General features: G+C 35.2%; 1 protein-coding gene across 1 annotated transcript in view; it reads right to left on the reverse strand.

The window, feature by feature from the left end:
- Nucleotides 1-3365: 3365 nt before the first annotated feature.
- KIF18A (kinesin family member 18A) overlaps nucleotides 3366-24017 on the reverse strand; it is a gene marked incomplete at its 3' end in the record, with an annotated part of 35890 nt that continues 15238 nt past the window's right edge. The window contains exons 9-16 of the mRNA XM_080617638.1: nucleotides 22012-22174; nucleotides 21065-21229; nucleotides 19799-19920; nucleotides 18304-18542; nucleotides 8014-8497; nucleotides 7389-7493; nucleotides 5223-5332; nucleotides 3366-3508 (exon numbers count right to left, since the gene is read on the reverse strand). Of these exons, the coding sequence (XP_080473764.1) occupies nucleotides 3366-3508; nucleotides 5223-5332; nucleotides 7389-7493; nucleotides 8014-8497; nucleotides 18304-18542; nucleotides 19799-19920; nucleotides 21065-21229; nucleotides 22012-22174 (1531 nt within the window). The remainder of the gene's footprint in view (nucleotides 3509-5222; nucleotides 5333-7388; nucleotides 7494-8013; nucleotides 8498-18303; nucleotides 18543-19798; nucleotides 19921-21064; nucleotides 21230-22011; nucleotides 22175-24017) is intronic.

Below are 24017 nucleotides of genomic sequence, written 5' to 3' on the forward strand. Positions count from 1 at the left end.
AAAATACAGTACATAGCACATCATTGCAATTTATCTATCAGCAGATTTTCTGAGAGTTTTATACTCCAATAATTTAGCATATGAACTTTTCAAAACACTAAAATAAGACATCTGCATATGAAGGACTGCTTTGCACAATGCTGATATGTGGCACTGAACTCATGAATGTTCAATTAGAGACACAAATATTAGACCTACATTTGTGACTCAGGCTAGCATCTGTTTTAAAGAAATTAGTTTTCTGCATTGAATAAGAAAGCAAGATAAGCCAAGATCAGTACTTCTATTGCTATGTTTATGTTCAAACATAAAACAGTTGTCAGGTGTATCACATAGCAAATATGAATCACTTAGTAGCTATAAAGTATAAGCTATCTGGGATGTCTGTGATAGAGGAGCACAATATTGTCTTCAAGGAAACTTAGTTTTAAACTACTGTTTGTGGTTTGTTTGTTTGTGGTTTTTTTTTTTTTGTTTTTTTTTTTTTTTTACAGTAAGGAAGATTAAACTGACCCAAATAATTTGAATTCTTGATTCAGCCTGAGTCATGTTGTGCAATACTCCATTACATCCCATCTGGCATGATTTAACACTGCATGGTACAACAGAGTGAAATCAATTAAATGTATACTTCTGATAAATGCTATCACTTAAATTAGCTTGTAAACGCAGGCCAACAGGTAACAGTCAAAGCAAAATGGCAAATGCAGTTATATCCTACCTCCTCTGCTTCCCAAATATTCTTTGTTTTCTATCTAAGAAGAAACTGGCAATCTGAAAAAACTTACTAGGCACTAACATGATCTGTACCAGTACCATCTGTGGAATGTACTCTGAAGCAGTATGTATGTACTCTTCTGCTTATGAAGTCTAGATGTGTTCATAGTATGTCACAATGTACATAAATAAATGTACAATACAGCAGTATATTAATCAATAGCAATCTAAATTATGGAAATCCTGCTTCAATTTGTTATAATTTCTGGAAGCATTTATGTGAGTTATCAATGTTAAATACATACCTAGCTGACAACCTTGTGATCAGCATCTGGTTGGCAATTAGGAACAGGAGTCACTTCTCAGCTCAGTGTGTTAATTTTCTCAACATATCTTTTTTTTTTTTTTTTTAAATTTTTTTTTCTTTTAGTCCCTGAAATTGTTGCAAGTCAATTGAATCAGTTCTACTCAGGGGTATGCCAAACACGTTAAGAAAGGATGAGATCTTATCAGTTCTGACCGAGTACCAAAATATTGCACGTACAAGCTCGTCTGAAAACCTGTCAAAACTGCTAGGAACATTTATGTGTAAGTCTTACATGCCACAAAAGCAATGCACATTACAAATACCTTCATAAGCAAAGCTCAACATGCCTCTTGCAGACATGTAGTCGTATGAACAAAACTAGCTCCTTTTGCACACTTTATATTAAACACAGAATTCGGAAGACATCACATAAATAAAAAAATGTGTGGCCTCTACAATTTTAGCTGCACCAGCTGCCAAAATCCTAAGTTAAAATTAATTACTAAATCTTGTTCTTCATCATGACAGAGAAATATTAAATGACTCCCCCATCCTTTCTACTGAAATGTGGTCAAGTCCCAAATTATAGCTTTTAGGCTTTTCTGAGGTTTAGAATTTTATACATAAAAGCCTTTTCCACAGCCAGTAATTTCTGAGTCCTCATTATGCTATCAGCATGTCCCCATGCTTACCACAACTATATTACCTATATTCTATTTAGAATGCTAATAGGAGGATTAAATTTTTCCTGATCTCATTTTTCACTAGTAAAGCCTACTTCTGAAGGAATCATTCCTTGCTCTTTGAACTTCCCTGATGAAGTCAACCTCTGCAACATTGTCCGCTTGTCCCAACAAGTGGCCCTGAAATTTTGTACAGTGACCATTTCCTTCAGAAGCCTTCTGAAAAACGCCCTCCAATGTGTCAAGAATCAACATGTCAACATTCAACAGCTATGGGGAGATATAACTGGGAAGGTTTATATTAGTTTGTCTAAAAATCACAGACTACAGACAGCAAAAATAAAACTATAAACATCTGGAATACTGAAACAATTTTAAGAATTAATATTATAAAAGCTGTTAGATCACAGAGTCTAGTTTTCTATCACATGAGAGCTTGTGACGAACAAACATCACTGCCTGTGAAACTTTTAAACCCATTACTATTGCTGCAAGCCAGAATATTTTTCTGCAGCATACTTGGTGCTGCTTAACTGACTGGGTTAAAAGCTCATTGCTTCAGGCAGGCAATTAAAACCTCTGTACTAGTTACTGGACTTCTTCCACTAGTTCTCCTCAGTCTGGGGCAATTCACACCTACACTTTTATTTGCACAGACCAAACACATTAGAACCACACTCCTCAGGATCGGCAGGCTGTCAAGGCTTCAATACAGCTATATATAAACTACCTTGTCTCTGAATATTAATCACTGATCATAGGATACAATATAAACTATGTATACTTCTAGCAATACTTGTCAAGATTAATGTAGGCGTTTTTCATGATAGAAGAGGCAAATTTTTTTCCTAGAAGTTCAATTGACATGATATCGCTTATTAAAATTAAACATTTATTTAAAGTCATTGACAATTATCCTATTTACAACTGAATTAAAAAAAATTAACAACAAAACAGGAGCACTTACAACCAACAGACTAAAAAAAAAAAGGCTAAAAACATCTACATATAATACTTAATTAAAAAAAATTTTTGTAAGTATTTGTGTCTCTTGGTACTACACTGGTAGTATCTATCAGAACATATCTAAGAATAAACTGGCAACCTAATGCTAACCAGAAATGGCTTTTAGTATTAGCATCTGTTTGACTCGCTTCCAAATGAAAAAACAATTTTAGCATTAAGAAGTTGCAGTCAAAGTAATTTAGCAGGTCAAAACAAATTTTCTAACTTTTGTATCACAAAATTCACACTGAAAATTAAGACTGACTGTAGGTAGCAATTTAAGGTAGCATCTAAAAATCACAGTATGACTGATCTCCTTAAAGACTTGCATCATCTGAAGTATTAAACTACTAGCCAAACACAGGGAAATGCTCACAAAGATTATGCCAAAAGGTATGCTGAAATTAAGTTCCTTATTTATTTGTTAATATGCCAAAGACATTTGTGAGCTAACAGGAGACAAACAAATAACTTACTTTATTTTAAAATTTAACAAAATCCTTTTATTTCCAAGAAGTGGTTCTTACTGAAATAGTGCGTTACTGAGACATCTTTAATACAAAAGAATTCACAGAAGGAAAACAAAAGTCTGCCTGTCCTCATTTGCTGTCCATCCCGTCTGCTTGAAATATGGATAAACTCAGAAGTAAATCCTATTTTTTTTTCTTACAAACACGAAGTAAAAGATTTTTTGATGTCCTTGATTTAACACCAAATGCTACATTTCCTTCAGAAAAGCTTCTAACTAGGTTTCTTGGCACATCCTGTTCTTGCTTCCAGCTCCTCGTTTTCATTCCTAGTGAAGAAACAACATTTATTACAAATAGCAGACATTCATTCAATAAACATAAGCAGAATCTGGCCTACCTGGATATCTTGTTTCCAGAGCATGTTGAGAATTTTTACACCTATTTCTTGTCCTTGAGAGCCTAATTTTGACATGCAAAAAGGTAATAACTCACCTCAGTCATCCAGTGTGCTAACTGCCTAGAAAGTCCAATAATTAATACTCAATTGGCATGAGATGTCATTGAAAGGGCACAGTAGTTTATATAAAAATGTAAAAATAGGTGTAAGTTTTATTAATCCATATTATTATAGAACAATATTGAAAAATGAACAATCATTAGAAAATTTTTGGCTATTTAATCAAAAAGCAGCTCTTCCTCTAAGGGATTTGGTCATATTTCATTCTTTTGCTGAAATGCATGCTATTGAAAGCAAGATGTATTTTACATTCAGTTAAACTTTGAAGAATCAAAAAAATTATTCTCATTCACAATGTGGTCCTTCATTACTGAGTTTCTCAATAATACCAGAGTAGAAATTGATTTTGGCAACTTCATAACCCAGTCTCAAGTAGCAGAAATTGATGTAACTACGCATGCACTTTGCCAGGTAAGTAATTATTGGTTAGATACTACTTAGCCTCAGGTTTACACTGATCAGGAAGTTTATTTTAATAGAGACTCAACATTTCTAATGAATGGAGAACAACACATTCATAGGTACTTGCTCCTTCACATCAGTTCTAACAGAAAAACACCCATGTGCTGTAAAAGTGCATATTGTCTATGCCATTGGGCAAAGCTACATGATCAGATTGTTTCATAACAGCAGCAGATGAAAACTTTAAACAATCTTTGATCTCCTCTAAACTGCACTAACGAAGATCATTAAGTGTATTTCTGAAGATAGAAAAGGAGACAAGTGGGGAGAGAGAAAAGAAAAATTGTAAGGATTTAGTACATTAAAATGTACTGCAGGTGCCAAGCAATGTAGTGTGCCATGCGCTAGGAAAGACAGAGGTTCTCGGACAGCTGTGAACAGAAGACCTTTGTACACATCAATTGAAAAAAATTATTTGCAACTGGTTTTGTTATAGTAAAGATATACCTCAGTGAGAAGCCATGTGATTGTGGCAGACTTTGACAGAATGTCACCTGATAGCATTATCAGCAATCTGTTAGAATCAAAATAATTCCTAAATATGGTTTTAAATTAATTTTTCCTCTGCTATTGTGTTAGCACAAAATAGACCCAAAATTGAAGTAATAAAACTCTGGGGGAAAATATCCTCACCCTATATCTGTAAAAACAAATTAGTGCAGTACTATAAAACAAAGCAAGCAGTTAAAAACAGGTACGGAAATGATTAGAGGATGTTATTTTGCTGTAAACCACTCTTGGCAAAAGATAAAATGGGTTCACTAATTCCTCAACAAGTACACAAACAATTTTTGGTGGAAGACCTTAACTCTTCAGAAAGGGTTTTCCCAACATGCTTGTAGTAACACTGACTTTTGATTAGATATGACCTAGATAACCGCTTAGATATTCAGATATGTTTTTAATGAACAGATGTACTACTCAAGCTGACAGCTTAGTGTATGGATGACAGCAACCCATGCTGTTAAATTGACAAAACCTTGAGTATCCACCTTAACTGTGGACCTCCTGTACCAACACAGTTATAGTACAGCATCATATATTTGAGTTTTGACACTTACCTGCCATTTTGGGTACTCGCAAAGCTGTGTGGCTTAACAAGACCTCCTGTCGAATGCGTTTTGCAGAAACAGTATCTCGCAGGCTGCCTAGCCCAGCATTTGATGTAGAACTGGAAAGAGAAGTCAGAAAAGAGCTTGCTTTCAGCAAAAGGATTAAGCTACCGTTCTAGTAGTTTAGGCTTTGCGATGTAGAAATATATTAAGTGATGTAACAGAATGCAAAGAATAAACTAATTTATGATGCCTATATTATCCCCTTTTTTCCTTTTTTTCCATTTCAACTGTCAACGTAAGAACTAATGTTACTACTTAAAATGAAGACCAATATGCTACAGTTTTTTGGGAAACCCCAGAAGCCAGCTTGATGGTCACTGCATGCAAATTATACTAAGAAATAATCTTAACACATGTATGAAATACTTGAAATGATCAAGCTGTGTTTATTGATCAAATAACATTTTTCGTTGCTACGATAGCTTCTCTACGTCCTCCAACACAGTTGGAGGGGGGGGCTTCATAGCAAGCAATACTTTTTGGCTAAAATAGAAGAAAGTTGCTAAAGCTTCAAATTCATTAAGACAAAACATCTACATTTTATAGCCTTTTATGTGATGAACTTCAGATTTACAGTGAAAATTATGAACCTATCTAATCTCACCCTTTCACACTTGCCTCACTAACTTCCCCAGTTCCACTCTGTAAGACGGCCTCATAAGCAAGCTAATTATACTTACGTACCAAGTTTCTATGCTTTTCCTATTCCCCTAATGATATTGTATTATTCTGACTTTATCGTCCTCTAACTTACAATGTTTTTCTTACTAATGATTTTCTGCCTAAATGAAAATGTATAGTAAGCTGTAAATACAAAGACCTGCTTTGTCCCAGACCTAAGTTCTATTCATGCATGCTTCTTGGAAGAGAACTATATGCCAATAAGAACATAATGCTATTTAGTAAAAGCAGCCTCTGTATTACGACTGACTTGCTTCTTATCCCTTGTCCTAGCAACAGACTGTTTCAAATTATATTTCTGATTTAGAGAACATGTCAGAAATTCATATTTTATTCTAATGCTAGTAGGAGGTGAATGACTGGAATGAACATGGAAAGCATGAGAGAAAAAGGGGAAAAAAAGAAGAGAAAGGAAAGGCAATATCTGAAAAGCATATTCCTTTCCTCCTTCATGAACAAGAAGCTTTCATTTGTTCTCTTCATCATAAGCTGCTAACCAAAACCAGAGAACTTTGCTTTACAGACAGTTTATACTCCCAGGCAGAGGAAATAATCTCCACAAAAGGAATAAAAGTTGGGGGATTTTCCTGTAGTGTTATTCTAACTTGGAAACAGGGAAATACGTGTTTGAGATACAGTAGGAATGAGATAAAAGAGCAGAAAGAGCTAGTATTTTTATCTCCAAGGAAGATCTAAGCATATATAAATTTGGAAATCATTACACAGCTATTAGAAAAAAGTACTTCTCAAGTCTGTCATAGAACATTCACCTTCAGGTAAATCAGGCTCCAACACAGTTCCCATACCTGTCCCTAAAGAGAATCTAGAAAATTAGCTCAGTTTCAGGGATCAGGAGATCTATTTTGCTAAATTAATAATCATTTATTTGAAGAAATTAAAACGTGAGATTTTCCTGTTTTCTCATCATAGGAGCAATCCTAGAAAATAGTTTACAACAAGAATTAGTAACAACTAGAACAGGAACATGAAATTGGATCAGGCAAATCTGATAATCTACTAGGAAGATTTGCTATCTCAAAGATGCAAATAAACCAAAGAAGTTTCTTCCATGTCCTGTGATCTATCTATAGAACTTGTTCCAAGGGTCTTGAAACATTCTTTAGAATATCCATGAGGTGGCAGCTCCACTCACTGTCTAGCAACAGGCAACTAATAATATGATTTAAAAAAGGTTGTCTCAATTTTGGCTTTTGGAAAAAGATAAAAAGAAAAAAGCTGTTTCCTCAAAACTTGCCAGGTAAAAATCCATAAACTGAATCATTCAAAGTATTTGAGCCAGAACATCTCCTTAGTAGGTCCATATGACCGGTATAAGAGGTTTTCAGATTTCAAATATAATAGCAAAACTTACATGAGAACATAAGAAAGTAATGCAAATTCATTCATATAGAAGATTGAGTTAAATTTTACCTTAATATTTTTCTTTTTCTCTCAGCAGCAGAAGTCATTGCCATATAGGAGGGCTTCTCAAGTACTGAAGTAGGATTTTTGTTTTTTAAGGAAGAGAGCTCAAGTCTGAAATCAAAGAATTATATTTTTGTAAACCCTGTTCTGGGTAGAAGTCAAGTGAAATTGTTCTCAACTGTAAGTAAACATATGTTAAGTTGAAAAACAATATGGGAAATTCATTTTAATACTACTTGAGGGAGATTTACAGAACCCCACACATATTTGGCAGCTTTAACAATGGCATTTCTCAATGTGAAAGAGGCTAAAGCATCCATTTTACAGACAGGAAAAATAGAGCTTAGAAAAAGAAACTTGCCTGAGGCTTCACAAACCGTATCACAAGTACTGTATTTTCTTTTTGGTACCTATCTTGTAAAAGAGAATAAGCCTTTAGCTTCATCTGTTGTCACCAACATAACACTCACTTCAAATAATGGCAGAATTTGTTCTGATGCCAATTAAAATTGAGGGTTTGATTTTCGAAATACTGGGTTTACAAATAAAATTGACTTAAACAGAAAAATACAGTTGTAAACAGAATTAAATTGTTTGAGTAATATTCCTTGCCCTTATAAATGGAAAATACCTGTGCAGAATGCTATTGATGCATGGCTGTGACTCCTTTACAGGTGACTCAGTAGACGTTTCTGTTGTTTCACTTGTCCCTTCATAAAGAATTACTGTTGAGTTCATGTCAGCTATGGCGCACTCTGGAATTATGTCACATGTGGTGTCCAAAACACTCTCCTTTTTCACTGGCATATCTATATCACACACCTTGGCTTCCTGAAGGCCAGCAAGGTATAAAGGTTTCTTTACCACAGTCTCTGTAGACAAGCTCCCTACTGGCTTCCTGCAAAATTCTGGTGTATACACAATAGGGCAGACCTCCTTGGTAAGGGAATCCTCCAGATGACACAGGCTGGATTGCTTGGATGCAGCAGGACTTCGAGCTGTGACTGGAGAGTCCATCAGCTTCCGCCTGGTTCTTTTCTGTGGTGGTACTGCAAATTCTACTGTTTGTTGTGTATTTTTACTCATTTCTTGTGACGGTGTACCAAACGTTGTATCTGTGCAACACAGGCAACAGTGGTTAGCACATTTACCTGCAATTGCTACCAAAAATCCTGCCCATTTTCTCCTCTTCTCTGCTGAAATACATTAACAGAAATTATGACAAAACTTATTTATTTCATTTACATATTAATTTGATCATTTAACTGATTTTTTTTTTTTTTTTATTGCAGCATAGTCCAGATGGTAGCATTTGTTCTGTGGAACTCAAAGTATTATAAATATGCATAGGCTGATATAGTTAATCCCAGAGATACTACAAGTAATCACAAGTAAGATATGACACATGACAACAGGGATTGGAAGAGTAAGAGCAATGAAAAAAAAAAAAAAAGATCACATTATCATGACAACCATCTTAAAATATTAAGATAGTACCATGACAGCCATCTACAGCTGCCTCGTGGTCACAGCCTTTTTTTCCCTAGCAAGTACCATGCAGTAGAATGAGACAGTTGTAAAAGGAAGGATATAGAATCACTTGGAGACAAAATTCTTGGACATAGCAAATGCTGAAGCAGTGTTTTAGAAAAGGAGAATGAAGTTACTTGGATCCTGACATCTCAATATATCAACTCCGGAAATAAAAGCTCTTTACTAAAACCCCCACCCTTAAAAATAACAAAGCAGGCAATACAGCAGTAATTGACCATTCCCATTCATCCTGATTGATACAATTTTTCTTGAAGTAGCATAATAATGTCACGTGCAAGCACGCAGTTATGACAGCAATCTCCAAAGAGAGAAAAGGCCTTCGTTCTCTTGAAGTTTTCAGTAAAGGAGAATCATTTAAACAGACCACTGCTCAAACGGCTAGGATAATGGTGACTTCAGTAGTTAAAGAAGATATAATAGTTTATTTTTTTATCAACAAACCAAGAGTGGAAGAGGGCTGTCAAAACCTCAAGTGCTTCTAGATTTCACTTCTAGCACAAACGTCAAAAATTAAAGCTACTATCCTAAAAAAGTATGTGAATTGCTCCCACTTGAGCTGGTAGCCACAGCATCATACATGCTCTTTCTGCATTGACTACCACATTCCTGAAAGCAACTACACTGTAAAAAGAGCTCCCGCTTTTTAAAATTGCTGCAAGTTACTCAAGAATTAACTGTGGTATTCATATAATAGTTCCGATAAATATTTATTTCTTCTAAAGTTCCATGCTACTTTTGCCTCAGACTAAGAAAGTTAGTTTGAACTCCTCAGTCTGAATGCTTCTTTACTTCGCTCTCATGTGTTAACACTTTAGCTATTTTAGCTGTTCCATAAAAATTCTTTGAAGAGGAGAAAAACTGATCAGAAACACGTATGTATTACATTATTCCATCCCCAGTTTGATTTTTTTACAAAAAGCAAAGCTTAAATTATTACAAGTCTTCTGTCTGTTTGGCTCTTCTCAGCCCCATTTAATTTTGGTCTCATTGCCCAGCTGTATTTCAATTTGCCATAGGCAGAAAGCTTTAAGAATCCCAATTCCTCAAGTACCCTCAAGAAATCACAAGTCTTGGGGAAAAGGCCCAAATAAGAGCCTTCTTGAAAGAAAGCTGTCAAAGGATGAAGGATGGTCTCAGCACCACGGTTTTTTTTGTTCACACTTCGGAACTAAATATACCATATGATGGATTCCTCATGCCCAGCTACACAAGATGATGCCCAATTACAAGATACAAATTAGAGCTGTGAGGAGACAAGAAAGGATTTAAAGGCCTAGACATGTTCTTGGAGGATGGAATGGATAGTATCAAAATGTGCACAACTGGCAAGTAAATTAGATGCCAATAAATAGGCCACAAATCTATTCTTTGTTGACAGACCTTAATTCAATCGTGAAACCATTGAAAAAACAAAACAAACATTTATACCTCAACTCAACAGCTCAGTTTCAGAAAGCACCATGTTTACACTACTATGGTTCAACAAATATCCAACAATGTAAAAACAGTAAAAGCAGGTTAACTTTAGCTTAAGTGCTTATGGAAAAAGATTCTTGGACATGAACAATTACAGTTCTATTATGCTCTTTTCAGATTTGAAGAAACACAAGCATGGCAAACTCAGGCCTGAGAGGACTACTTGACATGAAATTGAGTTTGTGTATGTGCCCATGCACAGTTCACTACAAAAAAGATTTTCTTTTTTTTGTTGATAAAAAGCAAAATACATTATATTCTTATACCTAATCTTAGTCTTATTCATGGTCAGCATTCACCAGGTGAAGTGCAGTAGGTTATTGAGATCCAGTAGCTTGATTGTATTCTAAACTTTAAGCTAATTCAGAATATTCTCCATGATCAGTGAAATGGCAAAGGTAGTAGAACAGGTCCTGTGTGCTCCTCAAGTAATTTTTTCCTCTCCTATAAATAATACAGGCCTACTTTGATGAAGAAATTTTTCTCTAAGACTTGGTAGAATTTTGTCACTGACAAGCAAGAAACTTATTTATGAACCATTTTTAATATGATCTCTGTGACACTATCACCAAAGCTATGACTTAAGGTGTTTGCTCTTTAACTTTGGTTCTATGCTTATTATTGTTCTATGTAGAAGACTAATGTTTCTTTCTTTCAAAAAAACCCAAAAAACAACCAAAAAACCCCAACCAAAACAAACAAAAAAAACCCCACTAAACCAAAAAACCCCCGAAGAACCACTCCCCCCCAAAAAAACCAAAAACAAAACAAAAAACCCCCATATTTTTTAGTTATTACTACCAAAATTAAGGCCACAACTTGTTTTAAAGATTTTTGGACATTCTTAAATACAAGAATAAGCTTTATCTAAGGATTCCAGTCTAGCATTTGAAGTAACTAGCCACTAAACGTCTCCTGACAAATTTTAAAATATTCATTTATTAGATTTTCTCCTGCTTATATGCATCTGAAAGTGTGTGCTTCAGGGTAAAATAACGGTTAGAGTTCTATTTGTCTGTTGTTACATTAGGACAGGGAGGTTCCTGTTGCAGAAAGTTTGCTTACTGTAAGACACTGAGGTTTTGCTAATGCCCTAAAGTTACTAGGAAGGAAGTCTGATGGAGAAACATTTTGGTGAGTGCCAAGTTTTAGATGCTTCTCCAGGACTAAATACTGGAAGCATTTTTAAATTAACTGTAAATGCAGCATTGAAACCATGAACTAAATAGGTAGAGAACACAAAATTATTGCCAACATTAATAATTTGTTGAATTTCATCATAATGAACAGTATTTCATACTGTAATACAAGTACATTAATAAAAAGATAGTTGCAGCAATTCTATATAGGGCAAATATAAGCCGCTAGTAAAAACCCAGATCTATTTTTAAAATCTCTTTATTTCTGGAATTAAATATATTTTAAACCAAATAAAAAAAATAAAAAAAAAAAAAAGAAAACCAAACCACTAAACTCGCCAGTTAAGTATTGGAAAGAATATAAAATATTCAAGAAGTGTCCCTTCTCATAACTTTCTGTGAAAGCATCAAGTCACTCCTAATACAATAAACAACGAAGTAATCAAAACCACCCCTAGCAACATCATTAACTTGGTTTCACTAAACAGCATAAACCACATGTTTAGCAACTCCAATACCCCAATTCCATCTCAGTTATTCCATGTTGCTGTTATATAGCATTCAACTCCAAACAGTAATGATCTAAAAGTAAACAAGTACACCAAAAAAAGCATTTAAACCCTTAAAAGAAAGTGATTTTATTTCTGTCTTAGTAAGAAACCAACATACTGAAGACAGTTGCTCTTTTTTTGCAGGTGCTTTTAATAGCTGCCATTGAGAAGATGAAATAAAATGGTTATGACAATCACTAAAAAATCCCATGACTCCTGTAGATTTCAGATAACTTCATGTGGTCATAAGTGTTTCTCCTAAAAAAAAAAACCACCCCAAACATGAGTTTTCTTGCAAAAAGCTATTTTCAAATATTTCAAAGGCTACTCAATATTATTAAAAGCATCAATATGGAGAAGCATACTTTAAGATTAATATATATTTAAAAAATCTTAAAGGGAATTTAGTACCACAACCTGTCACTAAAGCAATTTGCCTTAGACTAAAACACCATACCCTTATCTTTCCTAAATATTATTTTTAGTATTTAAAAATATATAATATAAAAATATTTTAAAATACAGAAAAATATTTAAAAGTATGTAAGAATATTTAAAGTCCAAACAATTTTAGCATAATTTTGTCTAAACAAGCACTGAATATTTCAGGCAGTCATGTGGTCATCTGTCACAACGTGGCTCATATCTCAGTGGGACAATGAAAGCTAAGGACAACTAGTTCCCCTAAATCCTAGTCAAGCAGGGAAAAAGAAAATGCTCCAAACCAAAGGACTTTAATGCTCTAAGTGGCAGATATAAATTTCCAGTATTAAAGCAACACAGAAGAGACATTCATTTCATAGCAGGCCGTGTCTACTAAAACATAACTATTTACATGACAATTTTAGGCAATGCTTTCTCCCAGGATACTCCGTTTCAATGTGATATTGTTGAATGCTTGCAGGTGGGATGTATGTATGTATGTTTAACACATGCTTTATCTAATTGCCTAAACACAGTAAATTAAGACAACAATACATTCCTAATTATGAACTGAAGAAATATATAAACCAGTAATAAAATACCATAAGATTAATAAAGATTTCTTACATTAACAGTAGATACCCCATACATATCGCATCCTAAGTTTAACACGAAGAGCAATACCTACCTCCCACAGAATAATTACACTGAACTCAATACAGCATGCTATGTCAAATTCCATAAATGGTTTACAAAAATACAGGATTCCAGAAACTTAGAAGGTGTCTACTGGAAAGTATTACATGTGATTGGTTCAATGGGATTTTCCCTTGTATTGGAACTGGAAATTGCAAGTCAGCCGCCTCTAGATCCAACCTGTTATCACTGTCTTAGGAGTGGTTACTGGCAAGAAGTGAAGACAGCACACTGAAGACAACCTATTTCCTTGAACAACTGTAAATAGTTCCAGAATGGATGTCTAATGCTCACCATTAATCGTCATTACTTTTCTACTGAAAGACAAAACCACTTTCCAACTCCAAAAAATCTCCAAACCTGTTCCATAAAAAGGTAGGGAAATTACAGTGTTTACAGTTTGTATTTGCTTCACGTTTTGTGGCCAGTTCAATCTTTTGCATCAGAATGACCACCATGATTCAGTGATGCTAAGTTTACTTTTTATTTTATATACAAAAATGAATCTCTTTTTACTTTACCAAAACATCTGCAGTTAACCTACATCCTGATGGAGCAGCTTGAAAGAAAATTTCAGAACGTGTATTTCGGTAGCTGGTGCTTTCAGCTGCAACATTTCTCTTTAAAAATAAGTATTATTCCAAATGTATTTCAAAGAATAGATCATGTATTTGCTGATCTTTTGTTTCAGGCTGAAGATTATGAAATGTAATTGTCAGAGTTTCTAAATATTATTTTTCTTGAGTCTCACAAACTAAAAACCAAAGTCACCCTCCACTGATTAACCACCCCCCAAACAGTACAATGTGTTTTTGGTCATAAAGCATGTTGTATTATCTGTCTCAAAAGACTACTAAGAAGACCTGATTTGTCAGGAGAAAAAAAAACAGTGATAGTAGATATTTACAGCCCTGTGAGTTAAAATGAAAAGCAGAAGACAGTATTTGTGAAACATGAGTCACAGCAAAAGTGAGTAGAGTTCATGACAAACAACTCTGATGAATTGGGTTATTTCTAATTGACATTTGGGACAGAATAATGGCCTAAACTTCTCTTCTGGCACTCATGTTAATACATGCATGAGGATTATTTCTGGAAATTGTGCTAAATTAAGTCTACCAGGTAGTTCTGCTAAAGTGAAATGAAATATTTATGTATTCATTTCAATAAATATTTCTGAGCTACCAATGATTGATCCAATTACCATACTAATCATTCATTTTCATCCTTTTAACAACTGACTCACAGAATTCCAAATTACAAGAGAGATCTAGTGAATGTATTTCAATTCTTGAGTATCCATGTGACCCAAATGCATTTTTGTGACCACCAACAGTTTGTTTGGTCACAAACTGCTTTCAAAACAACAGCTGGGAACTGTAAAAAGCTAAAATCCTGGCTGCATCCTTGGGGAGTCCTGGTGTTCAGGTGTACTATTTTACATAGCATGAGGAAAAAAAAAATAAAGTCATAGGATAACATGAAAAAGCTGGTCAACGCAAGACAAATCTTTCCTATACACAAGACGCATGCTTTTCCTACTTTAAATCAATTTTCTACTGCATACAACTACACCCCAATTTTTCCTGCCATGCCAAAACAATAAATTGACTTTCCTTTCGGATGTTTGTGACAATGGGAGGTAATGGATGCCTGCATTTTTTTTTTTTTTTTCCTGTAAATCAATTCCATTCTCTCAATGGTAATGTACAGTAAGGCTTCCGGAAATGGGATGCCTGAAACAATGCCAACAACTTTCCCATTCACAGAAATACTTGCAAATACCAGTCAGAGCTCTCCACCCATCAGTCCATAGTCTATGAATACTGTATGGCCTCCATTAACCAGCACTCAAGAATGGGGGCCCAAATATATTTTAAAATGAATTTAACATTGTTTTCATTGCTTGTGCAATACCTTGATACAGAGAGATCACATTTATGGTTTCATGAAGCAAACACAAACAACCTTTTGTGTATTTGTAAACAAAAATTGTAGTGGAAAAAGCAGCATGTCCTCTACAAAACAACAACTCGAACTTACGATTAAGGTCAGAATGAATAGTATGGGTGGACACTTTAAAATAGGAATATACATCAATGAAAATTGCTTAAAAAAATAAAATTAGCCATATCAAAATAGAGTAGAAAGTATGGTTAAGACACATTACAGAAACCCCACCTTAAGGCTTCATAGTAGAAGACAGCAAGAGTAGAAGTTCTGAAAATGTGTTTTCAGTCTTGTTTTAAGAAATCAAAATTAAATTACCAAGAAAAATCAATATTCAGTAAAGTATAATATGAACACAGTGGGATAAAGAAATGTTGTGCAAATATTGTAAACTTATTTTTACTTGAAATTGTAAGATAATTCAAATACTACATTTTAAATTTAATGGAATGCTAGAATAGTTTGGGTTGGAAGGGACCTTCTAAAGGCATCTCATCCAACCCCCCTGCAATAAGCAGGGACATCTTCAAGTAAATCTGGTTGTCCAGAACCACATAGAGCCTGGACTTAAACATCTCCAGGGATGATACATCCACCACCTCTCTGAGCAACCTGTACCAGTGTTTTACAACCCTTGTGTTAACAATTTTTTTTCCAGCTTGCATCTCCCTCTTTTAGTTTAAAACCATCACCCCATGTCCTATCACAACAGGCCCTGCCAAAAAAGTTTCTCCCCATCTTTGTTACAGGCCCCTTTTAAGGACTTAAAGGCCACAATAAGGTGCCCCCAGAGCCTTCTCTTCTCCAGACTGAAAAACCCCAGCTCTTTTAGCTTTTCCCCATAGGAGAGGTATTTGAGGGTATTTAGAATCATAGAATCATGGAATAGTTAGGGTTGAAAAAGACCTTAAGATCATCTAGTTCCAACACCCTGCCATGGGCAGGGACACCTCCCACTAAACCGTGCCATCCAAGGCTCTGTCCAACCTGGCCTTGAACACTGCCAGGGATGGAGCATTCACAGCTTCCCTGGGCAACCCATTTCAGTGCCTCACCACCCTTGCAATTAAGAACTTCTTCCTTATATCCAATCTAAACTTCCCCTGTTTAAGTTTTAACCCATTACCCCTTGTCCAATCACTACAGTCCCTAGCAAAGAGTCCTTTTCTGGCATCCTTGTAGGCCCCCTTCAGATACTGGAGGGCTGCTATGAGGTCTCCATGCATATAGCATCATTTAGCATATAGCTTCATTTTAAAAATTCCTGAAGTGGTGGAAGAAGAAAGCCTACCTCACTTAAGTGCAATCAGAAATTTAAGATTCAAACTCTCTGTTAAGCTCTTTACTAAACACTCCTTCAATCACAACATGTAGAGTGTGTTAGCATACACTGCAAGCCAATTTGTTAGAGCAAATTACTTGTATGGCACAGTGCAAACAAACCAAGAGAGCAAGGAGCGTTTGCTTAAAACAAATAGTGAATTTTCTGAGAGTTATTTCTGTTACCCATGGTAGTGCTACAGCATCCAGATACAGATGACTAAGCAACATTAGTTGGTTGGACAAAGCTGCTGAATAACAGTCAGCTAGTAGCATATATCTGATTCTCAGAGCAAGACACTTTACAGAAGGTGTTTAAAGGTTTCAAAGGTTAAAGAAAAAACAAGATAGAAAAATGTTGATTTCTGTAGTTAACACTACATATGCTCTGGCAAAGCTGATGAGCTTTAATCAGCTTTTGCTAAACATCAGCTTTTAAGCACAAATTTTCTTTTGTACTTGTTCACCAAGTTCTTAGGTCAGCTCTTGCTAACATTTGCCAAGCATACTTCAAAGATGACTTTAGGGAGAAGGAACTGGATTCTTGAATAATTTTCTTCATCTTCAAATGAAAGAAGAAATTACTACAACCTTCCTATTTCTGATCAGGATGTTGGTCTTGTACTACTTCACATGATCTCATGCCGAGGCTTTTTTCCCAGTTTCTGTGGGTTTTTTTTTTTTTTTTTTCCATGTTTGGTGGGGGTTTTTTGTTGTTTTTTTTTTCTTCCCTGAATAGTTTGTTATAGGCATTCTGTATATTTCCATAACATAATGTCAGCCAATAGTTCAAAATATTTTAAATGTGATTTCAAACAATTCAGAAGTTATTTTTTTATTTTGTGCTCAACAGAATTTTTTTTTAAAACACTGGTAAATGATTACTTTTTTCCACCTCATCACCCAAGATGTATGGAAGCGACTGTGTCAACCCCAGTAGTGTTTTAGGTAAGGATACATTAAGGTTAAAATTATACTCTACAGATATTCTCTGAATATTTTTTTCTAAGCAGAGCTTCTACTGTTTATGTTCCCCTGTTACCTACAGATGTCTTTCAAAGCCACAGTATACTGAGTATTGGCTATGAGCACAAGATAAAAGCATCGGCCCCCAGCAGCTGCACTATCAGGCAGAGATTTTTGCTTGTCATCTCTTATAACAGCACCTTCTGCAAGGATTCTTCATCCCTTTTTACCCAGTCTACACTTTAGAGCAACTCACTTTACAGCTGAAGAAGAGCCACCTACATAGAGTTACAGTGAAAAAATGGGGCCATCGGGATACAGTAAAGCAGTCAATTCCATGGTAGAAATGGTGAATCCTTTGATTTTTGGAAATATAAGCTTATAAAATATTGTTCCAAATTGATTTCAATTCATCCTGTAATTAATAGGAAATCTCATCCCCCTCAAGGCTATTACTTGAAACTGTGCAAACTGTAGTAGCTGCTTAAGATTTCAGATCAGTAACAGAATTATTATACTTCTTGTCACTAAGATTCTTTTCCCATCAATGTCACACAAAAGATTCAAATGAAATTAACAACACTCACAGAATCTAGGAATATTGATATGTTACAACAAGATAAAGAGGGAGTTATCTGTTGGCAGAGTGTCTAGCCATTGAAGAAGTAAACTTTTCTACATGCAATTAAGAACGGTATATAATTTATACAAAGTGGGTCCAAGGCTCAGTTTTACCTTTGGCTTCGGTATTTCTAGAAGTGTGCATTCACTGTGTTTGTGGGTGACATAGCTTTTGTAGGAAACATAATCTATTTCTAAGAGAGAATAAATAAATGATATACTTACAGCATGGGGTGTTTGGTCTGTTCACAAGCTGTGGGAATGTAAAGATAGCAGACAACTCTTGTTCATGGTTTTGATTTTGTTCCTTCTCTTCAGCCTGGTCAGCCCAAACTACTGATTTTTGTCTTTGTATCAGCTGCTCAACCTCTCCAAATTCACTCTCTGATACATTATCTGTCAAGCCAGCTTCTTTCAAAGTCAGGTACTGCTTGCGAAGAACTGGAAGCAAAGTATTTAGTACTCTGTAAAATAACAAGAGGCAAGACAAATATAACTACATCATAACTAATCTGTTCCTTACTACCACTGCCACTATTATGAACACAAGAAGGTTTTGCCCTTCCCCACACCCCTACCCCCCTCCCACCCCGCAGGTTCTGCTATGTATTTTAATTTTTGTTTTAAAGTAAGACCATGACACTAATAGGAAATATTCATTACTAAGTAGAGTGATTTTTCTCTTTGGAAAATACTTGTATTACACTCTAAGCATTTACCAAGTGTGTCTAAGATCTGCAGTCCCTCATACACAACAGAAAGTCAGTACCTCTCAATGGAATTATGACTTTCTAAAATTAAGGATCAGGTAATTGAACAAGAATATTAAACAAATAATGTGGACTAAACCAAGGAGATCTTAATTATATGTGCATAGAACCTTATTAGAAGCCTAGTCCAAATTAAGATACTACAATCTGTAATTAAAGAATGGAATACATTAAGATCCACACATACCTGCAAGTCAAATTAAAGTGACAAAAGCTTAGGAATTCCTCCTGAACACAGGAATTCATTAACTGTGGAGTCAGTTGCAAGACTAAACAGTAGGTTCATGAAATATGGGGAGGAGTAAATATATATATATATATGTATATATATATAAAAGCCAAAGAGGCAACTTTGTAATTATTAACTATGTAGCTTTAAAAAGCTTGCTTATGTATTACTTTTTGTCACATTTATGGTAACTGCATCTTCTCCAAGAGAGGAAGAAAAGTAACATTTTCAAGAGACTGCTAATAAAGAGCTGGTGCTCACCTGCAAATTCCGCGTCCCTCCGCCCCCCAGTGTGACTAGCTATATTAGAGTTCAATAGTAACTATTTTTTATACAGGTAAACTTATCAATGTCTACAATGCAAGATATTAAAAGAGAACACAAGCACTTAAAAAAAAAAATCAATATTGCTGCTCGACACAGAAGAAAGACACCTGGGTCTATTGAACAATTTAGAAAATCTATGCAAAGAGGAAAATTAAATAGAAATAAGAAGCACTAGAGTATACCTGCAGTTTCTGTTAAACAATTGTGGATACTGGCCAAGATTTAGTAAGTTATTATTATTTTCCATTCTACCTGAAACACAATTCTAACATTGAAGTTTGAGAAACATTTTGCTTCTGTTTCAAGTAAAACTAAATTCTACAGGTATGTCTTCTGAAGTTACAAATACCAGCATATAAATTTTATCACACCTGTTACGCAAACCGTAACTTACTTTTCTGTCTGCTTATAATGCTGATCTTGAAGAGACACCAGAGATAATATATGCTCCATCTGGGCTTTCAGGTCATTAACTTCTAGGTTTAAATGGCAACACTGCAGATCTTCACAGAGTTCCTTAGGCAAAAGGAGGAAAAAGAAAACAAAAACAAACTCAAAGTACTGCACATCAGACTTACAGTGAGAAACTAAAATTTAAACTGAAAGTAATATTAATTCATCCTATCTTGAAGAGTAAAGATGGAAATATATATTGTTGGAAGTTTTATGGTGAAAAAGTATGATTTTTTGGATTTTAGTTTACATGCACAATTAATGCTTTCTAGAGTCATTTGACCAACAGTGAATGTGCTGTAATTAGCATTAAGAATCCAAGAGGTACATATCTATGATTATCTATGCATGCCCAAAAATATGCTTGTCTTTTCCTGTGCTCACACCATATCTGAGTTTTTCAGTGACATTATCTGGGATAAATCCTTATTGTACTTAGTCATCTTCCTGAGATGCCAGTATCCTGTTTGAAATATCCTAAAGTTAATTTATTTTAAGGAATCAACACATTTTAGTCATCTCAATAAGAATACAGGTATTGAAATATATTCCAATATATGAGTCAGATCACTGCTCATTACAGTATCATTTAAGCCACTCCACTTGCTGGCTGAAACCAAAAGGCACAGAGGAACACCCCAGCTGTCTTGTCTTTTTGTTCCTGTACAGACCACCATCTCTCCTCCCAGCTCTGGTGCTTGCCTGAGGCCACACTGAGCTGACTCTACTTGCTAAAACTCGGTAGAGAACTTAACTTTCTACTTCTTTTCCTCTTCCCACTCTTCTCCTAGCACCTCCCAAAGGTTTTTTTGGCCAGGCTAAGAATTAGGTTGTTACATGGTTTGACAAGCATCAGGAGCTACTGTAAAGGCAAGATAAGAATTAAATGGCCAGGAGCAGCATGAATACTGGCAGCTATATGAACTGCCCTGCAATGGCATGCTTACTCCATTTTAGCATGCATTTTTGCACATCATCATCTACTTTCATGACCAAGGAACACTTGCACAAATAACTACCCATTTTAGGGCAAAAGAACAGAAACAACTAACACTGGAATTTGAGATCACACTGAAAGAATGGCAGAAGCCATGAATAGAAGTGAGACAGAGAAAGGAGGGGAAAAAAAATTAAAATCTATTCTTAACTATAGTCAGATGTTGCCTATAATGCATGAAACCTGTACTTGAAATGAAAGGTATTTTACCTTTGGAATGCACCCATCTTGACCCAGGAGACGCATTTCATTTTCAACACGATGCAGCCAATTGGTATTTTCCTCAAAACGTTCAGCCTCTACCCCTCTCTTCTGCTGTATGTGCACACAATGAGTTCTAAGCATTGCAAGCCTTTGGTCCCTCTTGCAAGTGGCCTAAAAAATCAGCATTTAAGGTGAAAGCTTTCAAACGAGGTTCACAAGTATTTTTATTTATTTTTTTATATATATATATATATAAATTCCTTCTCCATAGTTATACTTAAATGGGAATAACAAATTTTTGCATTTCTTTTCAGTTTAATAAAAAGTTAAGTAGTACAGTCTCTTCACAGGCATTACTTTAAATGTTTTCATTCCTCTTCCCCCCTCTCCCCCCACCCTGTCCTTTCCCTGGAAACCCTTATTTGATCAATTTCTTTTCCAGGACACAATTATCTTAAGTTGGAAAGACTGAAAAACTACTTGTGCACATACAGACAGGCACACTTCTAGATACAAATAACCTAATGATTTCTACTCAAGCATGGAAGAAGGAATTTGATCTGCTTTGTTTTCCTAAAGCAATATGTCCTAAGCAGAACTCACTAAAGGACAAAACGTCTCACAAAAGGAAAAGCCTCTATGCTCAAGCATCAAAATTCTTCTGATGCTTCTCTGAAATTTGACAACGAAAAAGGCACAAAACCAGCACCAGCAAACGGAATGAGTGAGGCAGTGTCCTAACAAGGCAAAGGAGGCTCCTTCTATTCAGAAGACATGTAGTTTGCAATATGCTGTAAAAATTAGGACACTAACTCAGTTTGTCACAGAGAAGTAACAACTGGTCTCATTTTAATCTTTAAGCATTAAGTGATTATATAATTACTTGATCAAAAAACATACATTAGTACAGCAAAACTAAGATGATACCTTGTATTACGTTACAGAAAACTCACCTTTTCTATTCTTTCTTCAGAGCACATCAGTTGAATTTGTTCGTGACATTGTTTCTGGTAATGGGTCTTCAGTGCATTTTCCTTTAGTTGCATTTCCAACTTGAGGTATTCTTTTCTGATTTCTTCACGGTTGGCAAATACACTTTTCAGGATTTCTTTGTATCTATTAGAACCAAAAGATAATAATAAATAATTGATTACTTATTGAAGACTTCTTTTTAATGATCATCTCTTTTGCAAGGGGAACTTTAAATTTGAGGTTAATGAAATAAATATACAAAAATTAAGAGGAAAAAAGTATAAAGCCTTTTCTAGATGAGGACTAAATAAAGTGTCAGCACATCAGTAATGATTTTATGTACTTGAACTATAAATGGGACATGAAATTTTGAAGAGAGAACACTAGAAATAAGCCTTGTTGTCTTTATGAAGATGACATTGGGATTCAAAAGAAAGATATCTAACTTATTCACATAGGTCTTATCTCTACCTCCAAAACAAACTAAATACCCATGGTCTCTCCTTATACCAATTTATTAAACATATCAGACTACTGTTGCCATAGACACACAAGGTCTCCTTCAAAAACCTGCTAGCTATCTCTCAAAAAATTAAAACCAGAAGTCTTCAATTGCTCCCTTTCTCTGAAGTTTTGCTGTAGAATTTTAATCACCAATGGATGACAAATCAGAACATGCATCATGTTTTAACACATACTAGACTTACAGGTGGGAAAAACAAACTAATGATAGAAGGTACTTAAAACTTATAATAAGGAGACCAATGTTTAAGTAGCCTCAAAATCTGCTTATCCCTAGTCTGCAATGTAAATGAGAATAACAAGAATAAAGAGAAAGTCTAGAAGCATTACCATATTGCAATGTAAGTTTCAGTGGTGGTACTTTCCCATTTCACTCCCGAATACTCAAAATGCAGTACAGAAGAGCCCCAAAAGATACCACATATTTCAGTAATGACCAGCCTTGCATACAAGCCATGTCGCAACATCCTACTGACATGTTAGAACTTGCCATAAGAATCAAGGCACAGTTTAACATGCTGTTGTGCTTTAAACTGAGCCGGTAGCATGCAAACATTCTAAAGACATGCAACATTTGAGGTTATTATACAGTGTTGAGTATAAACAGTAACAATATTAAATACCATACAAATATTATAAAATAACACATAGGTGCAACCAGAGAGCAAGTTGAAAAGATATTCTTGCCATGTAGTTGACTTCTTACCACTGTTTCAGAACTAGCAATTCCATTACATAGTCTAAGTCTGAATAATGGGAAGTCTTTCATTTCAGTGTTTTATTACTGTCATTTTAAAAGTGAACAGAATTAACAAAAGAATTCTTATGTACAGTTTTAGAAATTCTACAGTTCTAGGGTTTTACTTAAGTGTCCACATATCTAGGTAAATTATGTACTAAAGCCCACACAGAATTTAGATATAATAATTCTTCAAGGTATAACATAGCTGCAGAATATCAGAGTTCTTACCCTACGCTGTTACTATCTATACAGTCTGCACTACTATAGTATCCATAGAAACATGGTTCCTCCCAGCTGTCTGGGAAACACAGCAATACGAAATGAAGGTGAATCCTCTCTCTCAATTTACTTCACAGTAAAACCCTGGGCATAATGTAAGAAAGGCTGTAGATTCTGTGTACAGTCACTGTGAGGAACCATTACAGGTAATCTGTGTACATATAATGATCAGCGTCCCAAATATAGCATCAAGAAGCCTTTGCAAAGCTCTTGCCTTGAACTGGATTCATTCCTTGAGTAAGCACACTTCTATTCTTATCTCCACCCTCTCTTCTTCACTTAAAAATGACAGTGATCCTGTAGTCATATCCAGGCTATGAACTCTGTGCTACCTAGTCTCAAAGACCTTGTGAACCTGTCAGCGGTTGTTCCAGAGTTCACTGCTACCTCAACAGGCTCAAGACTCTAAGGATTTGCAGACAGTGTATGACCAAGCTTTAGACA

Source organism: Psittacula echo (genome assembly GCF_963264785.1).
Source record: "Psittacula echo genome assembly, chromosome: 5".
Lineage (NCBI taxonomy): Eukaryota > Metazoa > Chordata > Aves > Psittaciformes > Psittacidae > Psittacula > Psittacula echo.